At 41.4% G+C, this 15,463-nt stretch overlaps 1 protein-coding gene across 7 annotated transcripts in view; it reads left to right on the forward strand.

The window, feature by feature from the left end:
• DRC8 (dynein regulatory complex subunit 8) overlaps positions 1-15,463 on the forward strand; it is a 51,973-nt gene that overhangs the window by 12,177 nt on the left and 24,333 nt on the right. Inside the window, exon 1 of one of the 7 annotated variants that reach the window (XM_083829618.1) lies at positions 7,636-8,451. The exons of 5 other annotated variants lie outside the window; for them this stretch is intronic. In XM_083829618.1, the coding sequence (XP_083685744.1) occupies positions 8,424-8,451 (28 nt within the window). In that variant the 5' untranslated portion in view covers positions 7,636-8,423. Of the gene's footprint in view, positions 1-7,635; positions 8,452-15,463 lie in introns of those variants that run through there. One more of the 7 variants, XM_083829619.1, reaches the window with a different exon arrangement.

The following is a 15,463-nucleotide window of genomic DNA, read 5'->3' on the forward strand; positions in this document are numbered from 1 at the left end:
ATTACTATTTTGTTGTCTATTTGTTTTTCCCGGGTTATTTTTCAGGTTGTTTGTCATTTCCCTGGTGTGGTTCATTGCACTACCCCATAAATGCTTAAGTGATTCAGCACTGAATGTCCAATCCTAAGACAATTTAAATGGCTTAATCAGGATCTTTAAGTCCCTCTTCCTGTTAAATCTTCTTTATCTGCATCTATCTGCCATATCTAGTAGAATCAGTTTATTATGTTGCAGTTTTCTCTGCTCCTTAGGCCTTTGTGGGTGATAACTGCTTGTCCTTCTGTCCCACAAGGCTAATGTCCTGTACCTTGCAGGTGCCAACTAGACTTTTCCCTTCAATCATCTGAATGCTTTAACATAAATAAAGCTAAATTTGTTTGAAAGCAATTGCTACCGTATTCTGTTAAAGGGATGCAAAATCTATTTCAGATCTGAAAAGCGGTTCATATGTCTAAAACCAGACTTTTTTTTCCTAGCTTTGTCATCTAGTCTAATAAACAATGATGCTTCACCTTTCAAGCCCTAGTTTTGCTTCCTCGTGGGCCTCCATGTGAACGGAGCATGACTGAAGCCAGTTCAGGATGGCATGCACATGAGTGAGAAGAAAGCAAGCCAGCAATGGACCAAGAACCCCTTCCACCTTCTTGATGGAGGATTGTGTCCAAATTCCCAGGCTGGTGCTTGGTGGAAGGTATGAGTTCCCTCAGCCCTAGTCAGTTGTTCTTATGCTGCCCCTTTTGCTTCACTGGCCTAGCTATCACAACAGCAAAAAAGGATATTTTTCACCTGATTCAGTTTCCTACTCAGATCCTGTCATGGCCATGCCCTGGAACATGGCAGAGAAGGCAATCCAAAAGTAGGTGATGCCACTGTTTGTCCTCGCACAGTGCCACTGAAAGACCCTGGCCAATCCTACGTATTTGTTACTCCTCTTAGTTTGAGTTACTGTCTCTAAGTGGCTCAGTAGACAAATGCTTTCTGTTTCTAGACTTATGATATATCTAAATAGCTACAATGACAAAATTTAAAAGTGGAAGAGCCGTTTTCCTGTTCCCTAGAATGAAGAATACAGCAAAATGTCAACTCTTCCTGGTAAAATTGGCTGAACTTCAGCTTTTGACAGTGTAATAGTCTATTGTGTTATGAATATTTTACATTCACAGCCAGCATGCAAAGTCTCTGAGCACAGATTAGATTTCCATTAATACAGTTATCTATCTTTTGGCCACTGTGCATCAAACTCCTCTATTCCTCATGAGGGAATCAAATAGGAGTTCAATTTCTTTCTTATTTTAAAGGTAGAGATAATATTCATTGGAAGTGTCTTAGTTCTTTTTTTTTCCCCCTCTTACAGCATTAAAGTATATTTTTATTTCAAACTGACTTTCATATTACAATTGTTAGTCTATGTAGTAAAGTTTACAAAACATAGTCTGTGCAGTATCTCTAGTTAGATTGGATTTAATATTATTTAAATATGGAAATGAATTTAATTTCTGCAAAGTTAAAGCTAAATTTTAAGCAAAAGAAACTGTTGGGAACCTGGAAAGCTTGGAAAAAAAAAAGCTATCCATGCAATCAGCCCTTTAAATAATAATAATAATAAAAGACAAACACTGAGATGAATGAGCATTGAGATGAAGCTTATGTTATAAAATTAGCTTTAATCCTCTGCTACTTGTGTCAGTGGAGATGAATAAATTGTGAATCAAATTAAGAACAATCCCACAGACATCAACATTATTCCCACTGAAATTCTAAGTTAGCATGAACAGGTAGTAGGGCAGACTGGTGAAGTGAAATCCTAAACACATTTAAGTTACTGGGACTTGTTATGATTTTCTCCATTACTCTCTTACTGTAGATTTAAAATGATAACGCTACATAAATTCTCAAAACATTATCTTCACAAGCAGATGGTCTGGACTTTTTTTTAATAAATGAAAACTTGCATTCTGAAAAAAAAAAGAAAAACAGAAAAATTTTAAGTGCTTAAGTGGATGGGTTTTCTTATACCCAGATTAATTTTGGGTTTGATTATTAATAACCTAGTGAGTACAGCAATATCTCCCTGTCTAAATCATCTTAACTGAAGATCTAAAAGAAAGTAGTTCTACTACTCATATACTAGGAGGGTTTTACTGGGTATTAAAAATCATGCCTCATCTCAATTGATTAAGTGCCATATATGATCATTTAGATGTATAACCTTAATTCTTCCTCTCAAAGCTGTGTCATGGCCGATGGCTTTGCAAATGTACTTTAAGCCTATTGACTCAAGCTATGGCCTTTACATCCTTAACTTGAATGTTATCATATAGCAAAAAAAATGAAATGAGCTTTGTTTTTTTTTTTAAAGGCTAGATTCATGATATTCATAATACAAACATAATTCCAGTGTTCAATATTCTCATTCAATCGCGATTGTTCAAATGTCAGTCTGAGACCTCTGATTTTGTCTATTTCTCTCATATATCTCTGCTTTTACACAGCTTCTAAAGGACTATGTTATTAAAAGGCCTGCCTTAAATATTAAATTACAATTAATGAGTGCTTCTCTCCTTTAAGAACACAAAGCCAGGCCTTGTAGGTCAGATCAAAGGTCCGTCTCTTTGAGTATCTTCTCTCCTACTGTGGCCTAAAGCAGGTGCTTGAATATTCTCTCTCAGCCTCCTACAAATGGTTTTTGGTTCAAGGACTTCCTGAGCTAGCATTAAAGAGTATTTCCATATATTCATATATTCAGTACCAGTCATGGGTTTTTCTTCCTAAGTAGGTTAATTCAGCGATTTAATAGTATTTTATCTGGGGATGTTTTGGTATGGTATTGAAAGGTGTGAAGGACTTTTTCTAAAGAAACAAAGAAAGGAAAAACAGAGTTTGTGTTCTTCGGGGGCTGCCAACGCCATCTCTTTTGTCTCCTGTGGTTCCACTGATGTAGACTTGCTGCTCTGAAAGTCCTGCCTCCCTCACCTGTGAATGTCACACCACTGCCTGGCACCTTGTAGGGGAATGCAGGTGCCTTGGTTATGAAAACCAAGGTCTCCACTGGAGGAAGCAGTCTTTCTTTATCAGTACCGGGCCCTTGAACTTGGCTTGGTGTTCAATGGCGAGCCACCGCTGAGCATGGAGCATGGGGAGAAGTACTCATGGCAACCTGTGTTGCTAGGCAGATGGATTATTGTGTTTTGTTCCTGCCACAGTGTTCTCAGGGATCCTGGCTTCATTTCTAGATATAATTAATGGTAATAAAGTCTGAAGGTTAAAATATGTGGATCACTAGGGCCGTTTCTGTGCCTGGGTGGGATGGGGAACAGCAACCTGGCACTTGCATGTAAAAGTGAGAGATTTTTTCTGCTGCAGCTCTTCATAGTCCCAAAGGCTAAGCACTGTCATTAGTTCTTTGACATTGAGGAATATTGCTGAGGGGAAGAAGTGCTACTCTTTTCCTAGTAACTCTTTTTAACGTATATTTGGCCACTTTTCCCCAAATGCAACTTTCTTGTAACTGGACAGAAGCATCTAAAGATCCATGGGATCACAGCTGTATATAAGCAACAAGCGGTATTTACCAGGGCAGTTCCAATGCCATGCCATCCAGGGACTGAGAAGCATTTCAGACGCTGCCATTACAAGCAGACTTAGAGCCTATTTTTCCCTTCTGAGTTTTCCTTACAGACTCAGCAAATAACTGAGCTTACTACCTCTAAACCAGCATCTCACCCTGGCTGCCTTCATCCCTATTTCTTCCTCACTTCCGATTGCATGGTACAACTTCCTGCCTGGGCCAGCTCAGATGCTTGGCAGACCCTTTGCCAAATTTCTTAACATGGCAGAAGCCTATTCACTTTTTGATGGATTGTTTTTCTACTACTTCGGTGACTCGTATCTTCCCTCAATGAATAGCGCAGCTAGTACAAGGTAGAAGGAGGATGTGCAGCTGGCAGTAGTGAAGGAAGGACAAGAACTGAAGAAACAGCTGGATCCTCCTTTTTCAGCATCAACGAACTCCTGGTGTCCCATGGAAATATACCATCTGATATAATATTTAAGGGATCAGATTTTGGGCTTCAGGGTTGAAGTACTTGTTTGTTACCTGTGTGAAGAATTAAAGGAACTCTCTTGTCAATTTTTGTGCTTCTTGCTATTCTATAGGTCAGAGCGGGAAGATTTTTCTTTTTCAAAAAGAAAACAGTAAGATGCCAGAAATGGTTAATAAGAAAATGGCAGCAGTCTGGAAGAAGTCAATGGTAGGACTATTAATGGGACACTATTTGTCTGGCTCTACCACTCTCTTAGACTTCTTGTCATCTGGTCCAAGGATCAAGGTCTGCAGTAACAAGGCAAACAAGCCAAAAGAGAAGCTGTGTCCCCTCCCACGCATCAAGGAACAAGGTAGCTGCTCTTAATGTAATTTACCCAAAATTTGAAGGAAAGACACAGCTTAGGCAAGGTACGATGGAGGTTTTTTCTTATTTTTATCTGCTTGCTGTGTATCATTTGGGTGAACAGATATGTTTAGATAATTCTCTGTTTTGAAGAAGCTGTTTCTGAGTCACTCAAATCAGCAGCTGATCCCAGAGAAAGAGTGGAACAACTATGCCATATGCACTTGGTGAAAAATGGTTCTGCAACACAGAAACACCTTCTGATTGGTAGGGCTGCGCCCTTTCAGCTGCAGAGGAGTTAAAGGTAGACTCCCGTCACAGAATCGTAGCTATTAATTTACTTTCTCTCTGATGGACAAATGAATACACTTACTTGTGTTTTCAGTTTTACGGTCCCAAAGAAACCACAGAGGGAGTTCCATAGCGAAAGTCTTCAGCAACTGGTTGGAGAAAAGATGTGTCCAAATACTGCAGTCCCCAAACCATGGGGGAACAGTCCTTTGTGAGACGTTACTATTCCTCCTTGAACTACTTTATCTTCTATATCACTTCTCCCATTTTAGAGCTGTTTTTTGTGCTGAGCAAAATTTCTGAACATATGCATGGAAAGTACACAAAACGTGTGATAAGACCCTGATAGTTGAGAGAAATGTATGCGATGAAATTAGGCGCAGAGGCAAGGGTACCTTACCACTATTAGACGTCAGTGGATTCAGGCTTTGTATCAACAATGCTGGTTCCTTCCGTATTTTTCCCTGAGATATTTTTTTGACATTTTTAAAATGAAAAATTACAAGTTTAAAAGGGTATGTTCTCTTCAGAGGAGCTCTTTAAAGATCTTGCATGCAGCAGCTGATATTTCAAGCTGTTGAATTAGTAGTTCTGGGTTTCCTTTTGTACTTGCCTGTGCCAAAATGCGATTAGTTGTTTCAGCCCACTCATACCCTTGGTTTGAGATGTCTGTGCATTAAGTTAGAAGGGAAACAGTCATGTGGTTCAGGTCCAATATTTGATCTGCATTATAATTGTTAACATTTTTTTCCTACATAGATTTTTCAAGATATGTTGCCAGGAAATTTTAAAGTGGTGAGTTCTCATTTTGAAGTGCTTTCTCATTCCATATTTTGTTCTGCTTCTGGAGACAGACAAGACACCAAAACCTTGTATGTCAGGAATTGGGGGAAGAAAGGGAAACAGGTGCTGACATTTGGCTGCGAGCTATTCAAAACAAAAGGAAACTCTGGTCTAGAGCGGGCGATGCAGACAAAGCACTTTGACTTACAGTAATTGTTCTGAGTGGAACATCAACAGCAGAGGCAGGAGAGTGTGAAATACTGTTTGCTGAAATTAGTAATAGCTGTAAGGGACAAAAGATTTTGGAGCTAGGCTAGGGGTGTCAAACTTATCAAGTATAAAATTCCAGGATTTGACCAGTACTTTTATATGTTTGGAATAAAGCTCTCCCAAAGGAGCTATCATAGTAGCGAGTAAGGGCCTGAGTCAGCTGCTACAATAGGACATAGCGTGGTGAACACAACATCATATCTGTTGCCTACTTCACAATTTCCCCTTTCTTTCCGGCTTTTACACACTGTTTTTGTTCCAATCAGTCTTGGAGGAAACTGAGATAAGTATACATTAAATATGTAAGGCTGGTAAGGAAAGCCAAGTCTAAACCCTGGTGAAATTGCTGGGAAGATGTTAAAACGTAAGTGTCCTGAGTGGAATGACTGTCTTACCACTTCACATTTGTGACAATTCACATCAAGCCAAAAACTACTGTAAAAACACAAGATTGCTCTTTGCTCAATCAGATAAATGACAGAGCAAGGGGGAATGTTTTTAAACTAAAAGAGGGGAGATTTAGATTAGAGGTTAGGAGGAAATTCTTCACTCAGAGGGTGGTGAGGCACTGGAACACATTGCCCAGAGAGATTGTGGAAGCCCCATCCCTGGAGGTGTTCAAGGTCAGGTTAGATGAGGCCTTGAGCAACCTGATCTAGTGGGTAGCATCCCTGCCTATGGCAGGGGGGTTGGAACTAGATGATCTTTGAGGTCCCTTCCAACCCGAGCCATTCTATGATTCTATGAAGATTCTCAATAAAATTGCACAGTAAGCAATATCTGTATGTATTCTAAAGCTGAACGTTGTTCATATTTGGCGTATGGGTTTGGCATGAAAACCTGAATGACTGGAAGAGTATTTTTTAAAGCATTTATTTGGGGAATCTGGTAAACACTTTGAATTAAGTCGACATTTGTAGAAGAGCTCTAAATGTCCTATGATGAGTCAGGTGATCTGGAAAATGACATAAGAAATCTAATGCTTGGGCACAATATTGAAGAACATGAAATTTCACATTTAGAGTTGGAGAGGGAAGTAATAAAAAACAATGTATTTTGCACTTGTCTTTGGTTTCAAACATATGGCTGATCCACTACAATAGATCTATAATCAGGAAAGATGAAGGTTTTGTGTGTAGAGGGGTTGAGGGAATAAGAAATGTGACTTCATCAGACTGAAAGATAAGGGCCTTTCCTTCTTCTGTTGCATTCCAAATTCTGCATTTGGCTTCTGTGTCATTCTCACCAAAACTTCTGTTATCTGCTTGAGAGGAAACAAATCCGTGTTACTCATGTAGTCAAACATATACCTTGAAATATTTAGTTACTTTAATAAACTGTTAAAGTCTATAGATAACCATTTGGAAGGATCAGCTTTGTTAGAGAGTATAATCATCCGTTTTCCCAACTGAGTAATTGCAAGTTCTCTTGGGTGTCTATTATATCCTCTCTATTATATTCTCTTTACTCTGAGCTTACGTTCAATAAAAACACAGAAATAAGTAAGTGGCTGAAAGGCACCGAGGATAGCTATTTCCTGCGCATAGCAAATCTTATAAAAAAGTGATTTTTTAGAGAAAAGAAGCCCTATTTTTTTTTTTAATTTTAATTATTCTAGTCCTACACTAATACTGAACACCTCAAAGCTGTCTGTTCAAGAGGTGGATATGAGTGTGTGAAGAGGCATTATCCAAATAGGCTTTGCAAAATTTTAACATCTGACAAGCAAGCACCTGCTGTGGTGAGGACATTTTAGTTCTAGGAATCCCCCCCCCTCCCCCCCCCCCCCCGATTTCCATGAGTATATGGTTGCATCTTGTTGGAATGTTAATATTTGTGTGTTTTTTACTTTCATAGTTGTTTCAGAGTTGGAAGAACCATGCATTGCAAATACGTCTGCTAAAATACACAGCTATATTTAAACTGCAAAGTTTTATTTAATATCACTGAGAATATTTTAGCTGTTTCAGAGCGATGGTATTTAGAATAAAATGTTCTTTCACTTTCTAAAGCCCAGATACACAGAAATCTCTGCAGTTGCTGGGAAAACTAACAAGAAAGGAACGTTGTGAAATGGCAGACTGCTGGGGCTGGCCCACGGCCTCCCTGCCAGGACAGCAGCGTGAGCACCTGCCGCCACACGTGCCTGATGTAGCTTTTGGTGGTGGTTTATGTTTTCTGCCACCTTGGCATGGCAGGAGTGATGCCCTAAACCCTGCTTGGGATGGTGGGGACCACGGGTGTGGGGTTCCTGGTGGTCACGGGATGGTTGCAGCCTGCACGCCTGGGCTCCGTGTTTGGGGTGCAATTGATGTTTTTGGGCGTCAGTGCCCAGGGCTGTGGCTCACTGCTCTTGAGAACACGCGGTACAGTATCTAAGGTGTGAGACTCGGAGACTCAGTGCACCGCACCAGCCATGTTTCATTTCACTTTGATTTGAGCAGCCTCCGTGAGGGCCGCAGCTGCTTGCCAGGGCGGAGGGAAGCGAGGTGGCTGTGCTTGGCAGTCGAGGCCGGGGGCGGCGGCCGCGGCCCTCAGCCGCCGCTCCCCGGGGGCCGCCCGGCCCCGTCCCGTCCCGTCCCGTCCCGTCCCGTCCCGTCCCGTCCCGTCCCGCCGTGCCGCCCGGGGAAGCCGGGGCGAGAGGGCCCGGTGCGGCCCGGGTCGCCATGGCGACGGCGCGGGGCCGCTGCCATGGCGGAGAAGGAGGGGAACGGCGAGGGTAAGGGCGGGCCGGCGGCCGCTCGGGGCCGGGGAGCCGAGGGCCGAGCCCCGGTGAGGCGGGCATCGTGCCCGCTTGGATGTGCCAGGCTCCCTCTGCCAAGAGAAAACGTAATCTGTGCCGCCGGTGGCACCGGGGCTTATTTTTAGAGGCAGGCGCGTTGTGCTTCAGGAAGCGCTGCCAGAAATGGGGTTTTGTAGGCTAAAGGTAATTCCGCCTGCAGGGGCGTTCGAGTATGGTTTCGAGAAGAGCATGCTTTCTGTAAAACTCGGTGTTGTGACTTCGTTAATCCATCCCTGCCATACACTCGTGCATGTCGTAGTACTTCAGAGATTCCGAGTGCTGCATTCAAAATAATGTAAATAAGGGATTATTTCACATTAATTAGTAAAAGCAGTGTTCTCTGTAGAAAAGTCGTGTGTAAATAGTCATCGTGGATAATGCTGAAGGGTTAAGTTGATTTTGGTAGAAGTATTTCCAAGATATGCTTTGCAGTATAGATACATTGGATAAATGAAGAATTAAGACCAATGTCCCTTCAGTGAGGTCGGTTCTAACCGTGTTCTAACCATGTTATTTCTTTTATATTGTTTTTCATTTGTGTTTAGTCTTGAAAAAGCATATTTTTAGCATCATTCCAGTTTTACAAAAGAAGCTGAGGCACAGTGCTGGCAGAGGTAGGTGGAGATTATAGGATAAGAGTCTAGAAGTCTGCTGAACCATCTGAGAAGAGGGAGTCTGGCGTTCTGGCAGGGTAACAGGATTGGGAACTTCTGCCTTCATATATATTTTGGGCAGCTGTATGGATGGTATTGAGCTCTTGCACCATTTTGTTAATCCATAGACAGAAACTCCTGGAGAAGGAAGACTTTTTTTGATTGCTTGATTAATGGCCTTTAATGAATTTTTTATAGTTCCAAAATACTTTTAAAGAAATTGAAGTACTATATTTGTAAAGACAGACTCTTTTGTTGACTTTTTTTTTTTTAATTTACTTAAAGTGTTCTAACATCCTGTAAAACACTATTCCCCATAAAGCATAAGATGTAATCATCTAGAGGAATATTATGCTGTCATCCTAAATAACTGTGACCCCAAAACTCTGTTACCAGCCTTTCCAGACTTCTCAATAGATCGTGGGAAAGTGACAGACTAGGCTTTGGCTTCGTGTCTGCAGAATGAGGACAATGACCTGTACCACGTGGATAATACAAGGATGAGGCATGTAGCTTACCTTCAGTTACTCATTAGAATCTTACTCTGTTAGTAGGCAGACCAGTTGCTTATTGCCTTATGAAGGTGCCTCATTATTATAAATATGATTGAGGCAAACTAGCAGTCAGTGTCTCATTAAACTGCAGAAGCAATCCCATAAAAGTAAGATGCTCATACCCATTTCAGAATTGCTATTAGACTTCTTGCAGAAAGCAGTTAGAGGGTTAATTAGGATCCCAGATTCTGGATTCACGCACTGATCACGCTTGCTTCTGACAAGCATTCCACGTATACACAAACTGCAGGTTTTACTTTATGATGTCTCAAACCGAACAATAACATTAGTTATATTTTCAACTAATTAGTCTTTAGGGTATTCCTCTTGGTTCATCGTAGAACTGCAGTTTCACCAACTTTCATGGTAAAGGTTTCCCTTAGGTCCTATTATTTTCAAGTTCTGTCTTCTTCAAAGTTAAAATGTCTGCTTAAATGTTTTACAGATGTACAAGATGTGCACAAGAAAAAAAAAGTGAAAGGTCAAATGCTGCAACCTCTTGTGTATAACATTGCTCACGCGAGTGTTACTCCCTAACTTACGTAGTTATCATGAATAAAATCTTGCTTGTGCATGTGTTAATATCATGCCCATACTGTCTGGAGCTGTATGTTTTATGCATAAATTTATGTCCCTACATTTGTGCTTTCAGCATTGTTAATGTTTTTTTTTATACCCATCTGATTACATTAGACTGTTTGCTTCATCTTTCTCTTTTGCATATTTGTTTGTATCTTTTTTCGTATCATTCTATTCCTTTCCTTTTTTTTTTTCTACTTCATTCAGTCTGTCTGTTCTTCCATTTGCTCTCAGATACTTTCTTTATAATTTGACAGAACATGTCAGATTTTCTAAGTTTTAATATCTCTGATCTCAATACTGATGTTACTGGAACCTGAAAGTAAAATGTCAGACCGGTAGTGCCTGAAGTAAAACTAGACAGAAGACAAGACATATTTTTCTCCAGCTGGGATTTAAGAAATTACATGGAAGTACATAAAAGAAAGAACGCTCAGTGTTCCTATATCATTACGGTAATGTTGTATAAGTGATCAGTATTAAGAGTTTTTCTAAGACCATATTCTTTGTGCCAGCACGTACTTAAAATGCAATTTATACGTCACGAATTTTAATCCAAAAGGAAGTAGATTAAATAGTCTGAGCTTCTGTTTCCCACACTTACACCCATATGAAACTGAATAACTGTTTCTGGATAACAGAGATCTTCCAAAAAATACCTGATGGTGATATGAAGACTTAAGGAGATGGAGAATAACCAGTTTGTGGTGATGATTTTTTTTTTCTGGTAAATAATTACTAGTTGTTCTGGGTAATTTAAATTACAGCTGCAGTATGTAATCAGTCCTCACAGATCCTTTTCCCCACTAGTGAAACACTCACATTGAGGTCGTCAGTAGAGATAGGAAAGAATTTTTACCTCTCTTTTAGTGCCTGGAGTAAATATAGCAACAATGTGTTGAGTCATACATATATCTGCTCTTTAACTGCCCTGGTTTGCCACCTGGCACACTGGTGAAATCAGAGATTTACTGCAGTTTACATTTGGTAGGAACAAGCTGCATATCCCATTCAACTATTAACTTCTGGCTAAGAGGCAGAGTTGCCACTGCTTTGGTTGCCCCGCTCGATCTTCCTACATCTGGGGGATTTAAACTTTCCTTTTACCTGTATCACCGTGGTCTGCTTGGAGTCTGTCTTTGCTGCAGAGATTAAAAATGCTCTCTTGCTGTTCGTTCCATTTTAATCGTTGTGAGTCCAACTTTAAGGAGCCCAGTGGCTGCCATGAGCACTGTAGGCAGTCGTAACCATTAATTCTGCTCAGAGCACACTTAATTAACACAAGAGTTTCAAACCTGACACAGCAAAGTGCTTAAGCTGTGTACGGCTTTGGGGAATCCCACTGAATGCGATAACACGATGCACATGGTGTTAAGCACATGAGTGCATCTAAGTGTCTTGCTATACTGAGGATTTTAAAATGTTTTCTTGGGTTTTCACAAGTAAGCATCAGTATATGAAAGTACGAAAGTTATAGATTAAATACTTGCAACAAACCTTCAAGCTAAAGTAGTTCGTCAGATAAATTCTTTCTAATTATAAAAGTGACTGTTTCGTTTGTGCCAAAAAATACAAAATTAGTGTAAGTTGTTAAAACAAGTAGCTTTCTTAGGGCTCAAGCAAGGAACATTTCAGCTGTAGAAGAATATCTATGGGAAGAATGTATGAGACCACTTAGGAAATCACTTTGGAATTTACAGATGGACACTATGAATATTTTTATTTCTTCTTGTTGATATTCCTGTGAGAAGCTATTTGAGGAGAAAAGTTTATAGCTTTCATTAGATAGCAATGCAGTTTAACATGTACCTTGACATCAATTTGAGTTATATTTTAGTATTTTGTACTTGAGACTGAAACAAAAAATAACCACAGGCTGTAGATTCCTGATCCTCTTGGCTCTATTGCAGTAAAAGTGACCTCAAATGCATGTAGAATAGGTAGTTGCAGATTGACAGGTTTCTTGTTTCCATAGCACATAAAATAGCAGAAGCTTTTCAGTTTGGTTCTACTTCTAGCTGACTTACTGAATACAAAATTAGCTGGTTTGCAGAAAGGCTTTAAACTTTTTTGTCTTTTAGACAATGCCAACCAGCAGATACGCAGTGCTGACAGGGAGCTAGAAAACTCCCACAAATTCTCTCTCCAACAATAGTTAACGTGTTATTAAGAATTTCCATGTCTACATACTAATTATTCTGAGATCTGAGTGTTTTTTTTTTTTTTTTCCCAGTTCAGGAGCACCTTTACTGTATGTGAGCAGATACTGTTTCATTGCTGTTGGCAAGGCAGGGGGAAGGCGATGGAAGTAAATGTGGAAGTGAGGTCCCAGCCCAGCCTGTGCAGAGCCTGCAGGCACCTGCTGTGGGGTAAAGGGCGGGGGTCCCCAAACCCAAACCTGGCTCTGGTGGGTTTGGAGGCTGGACTGTATGCTACATGACAGGTCCCATGGGATATTTTTATACGTGGTCTTTAATATCAATCTTTAAAATAAAATACAGACTCCAGCTCTCAGGGTATGTGAAATACTTACTGCTCAACGTGATGTATGTGTGGGTAGTACATGATAGCCCTGTGAATGGAAGGGATTTCCTTGAGTCCAGCCTGCTGTTGCAAACAACTTTCACAAGTCACTTTCACAGACTTACCAAGCTGCATCTTAAAAATGGTAAGGATTTTTGTGTTGTTGGTTTAAGTTGACAGAAGTTTCTGGACCGTTATTGCTGATGATCAGGTTAAAATTAGACATGAATTCTGAAGTGTATCCATGGACAGCTTGTATTCTTTGGTTTTTATTTTTTGTACTTGCCAACCTTCTTCATTTCTTTATAGAAATGTCTTATCCCCCATTGATGATAAATGTAAATGCCTTAAATCTGTCAGCTGAAAAGCTGTTCATATTCAAACTATTACTCTTAGGCAGACAGAAAATTGGAGGTTGATGTTCATTCATGATATGTAAAGAAAGTGGTTTAGCACTGCAAGTGATGCTTTCAAGGCAGCTCCTTAAAAGCAAGCAGCTGCACCAAGCCCCTGTAAATCCCGTGCCAGGTCGTTTCACTTTCACACTCTTCCTTTGGCTGGTCCAAGTCCTCACCCCAGAGCAGAGCAAACAGAATTGCAACCAGTAGAGAAGTGGTGTTTATTAACCCATTTGAGACCCTGTGAAGAAACTTCAAGGAGTTGAGGTACGTAGCAGCATGGTAGCAGCATGTATTAAAAGTCATCCTGAAAAACATTAGTTCTCACCTTTCATTTTAGACAACTGCATGTCTTTCAAATGAAGGAAGTTCACACGCTGCTGTATTCTAGCAGCGCTACTGTGCTCCTGTAGTTAGTTAAACTTTCTGCTAGTTTATGTTGGAAATAAATTACTTCCAGGAGCTCTAATATCCACGTGATTCTGATCTCCGCTTCATGACCACTTCAGCAGTCAGTGTGCAGAGGCAGTTCAGTGGGCACATTAAATTTAGGAGGCGCTTGGTGCAGATGTGCTCAGCCAGATGTGCGTGTGTGCTGTTGGCGCCCTGCTGGGGCATCCCCAGTCCCGTCAGAGTTAGCCAGGCCTTGGGGCGCACAGCAGCCACCGCTGCACTGCTGCAATTTGTTGTGAATTCGGTCTTGGAGTTGTCCCTTGTGGCTGTGCCACCTGATTCTTTGGCCAGCCCTGCGGAGAGCCCAGGAAAAACAGAGGTAAACGCCCTCAGGGACCGTGCAGTACAGCAGCACGGGCTGCCTTCTGCCTCTGTTGCAGCCTGTGCTAGCTCTTACCTTTCAGAGGCAGCTGGAGGTACAGCGAGACTCTGAGCATTGCCAGGAGAGCTATATATCCTTGCAGGGCACTTTGCCGCTGGTGATGAAAGAGAATATAAGTATGGGCTAGACATCACTCTTTCATTAGCTCCCAGGTGTGGCTGAGATGAAAGATACAGAACAAATTGCAGCAGTGGAGATTACTGTTTTTGCCAGCTCGGAGCTGCAACAGGAGTGCTGACTGGAACAACTGCCAGAGTTGGGAATTTAGGGGTGTGCAAGACATCCCTAATGGAGATTTATGCTGAGCTTATCTCTGCCTGATGAAAAGGAAGTCTACGTGCAGCTGGTATTGACTTTAAAATAAGTGTGGCAATTATTTTTGCAGGCTAACAAACGTCAAGTGCTGGCATTTCTTTTACTTCACTCTAGGAAGGATAACATCATGACTTTCTGCAAGAAAAGTAGAAGATATTAATTGTATATTACCTGTGAATCACAGGTGTACAGGAGGCAGTCCAGATCTATGCACAGATAGGACTTTCTTGCTCTCTTTTGATGGCTGGAAGCATATTTCCACATCCTCTGCTCAGCAGACAAGTAAGATTTTTATATGAAAAGGAAATTTCCCCCTGTTGTTCTGCAGGTTAGTATGAAAAAGTGTGCTGTTTCACTGCCCTTCGTGCCGCTTGTATGCAGTGACAGGTACTTGGCAGCTTGTCCGAAGACAGCAGCTAGCAGAAGGAGAGCTTTGCTCCTGGAGCTGGACCCGTGCAAATGGTTATGGTGAGCAGCATTACTCAGGGCTCGCATGTTTGGCTCGTGCCGCCCGTGGCTCCCTGAAGGCAAACCCAGCTACCACTTGAGTGGCTGCGGAATAGATGCTTTGCCTGGCTGGCTGAAATCCATGTCGTAATTGAGACCTGTTAGGTCCCATTTGGTCACGTGTTTCTTGCAAATCCTTGTGGTGTGCTGCTTCCACGGTAATAATCTGCAGCTGGTGTGAGCACCCAGTGGGTGGCTTGGGAGCAGAAGAGGCCTGTGGGCCTAACGCGGCGTGGCTGGGGCCAGCTGCTGGGGAGGGGCCTGTCCTGGGAACCGCAGCTGAACATCTCATGCTGCATCCTGGCTGGTACCCTAAAAATGCTACAGATACTCCTGACATAAAACGTTTGACAGCGTATCAACCGAAAATGCATGTTGTTAAGATTCAGGACTCTGTAGCCTTTTTTTGTGATGTGTCTCTTTTTGTAATGTAAGTGTCTCATCTCAGAGCACTGAGGCCAGTCCCATTCGGCCCTTCCCTCCTTGAAATGCAAAAAGACTAAGCAGATAGGAGGTGAAAAAATGTTTTAACACATGACAAAATATGAGAGAAAGAAAGAGAAGAAAAGAAAGAAAGAGAGAAAG

This window comes from Anser anser (genome assembly GCF_964211835.1).
Source record: "Anser anser genome assembly, chromosome: 3".
Classification (NCBI taxonomy): Eukaryota; Metazoa; Chordata; class Aves; order Anseriformes; family Anatidae; genus Anser; species Anser anser.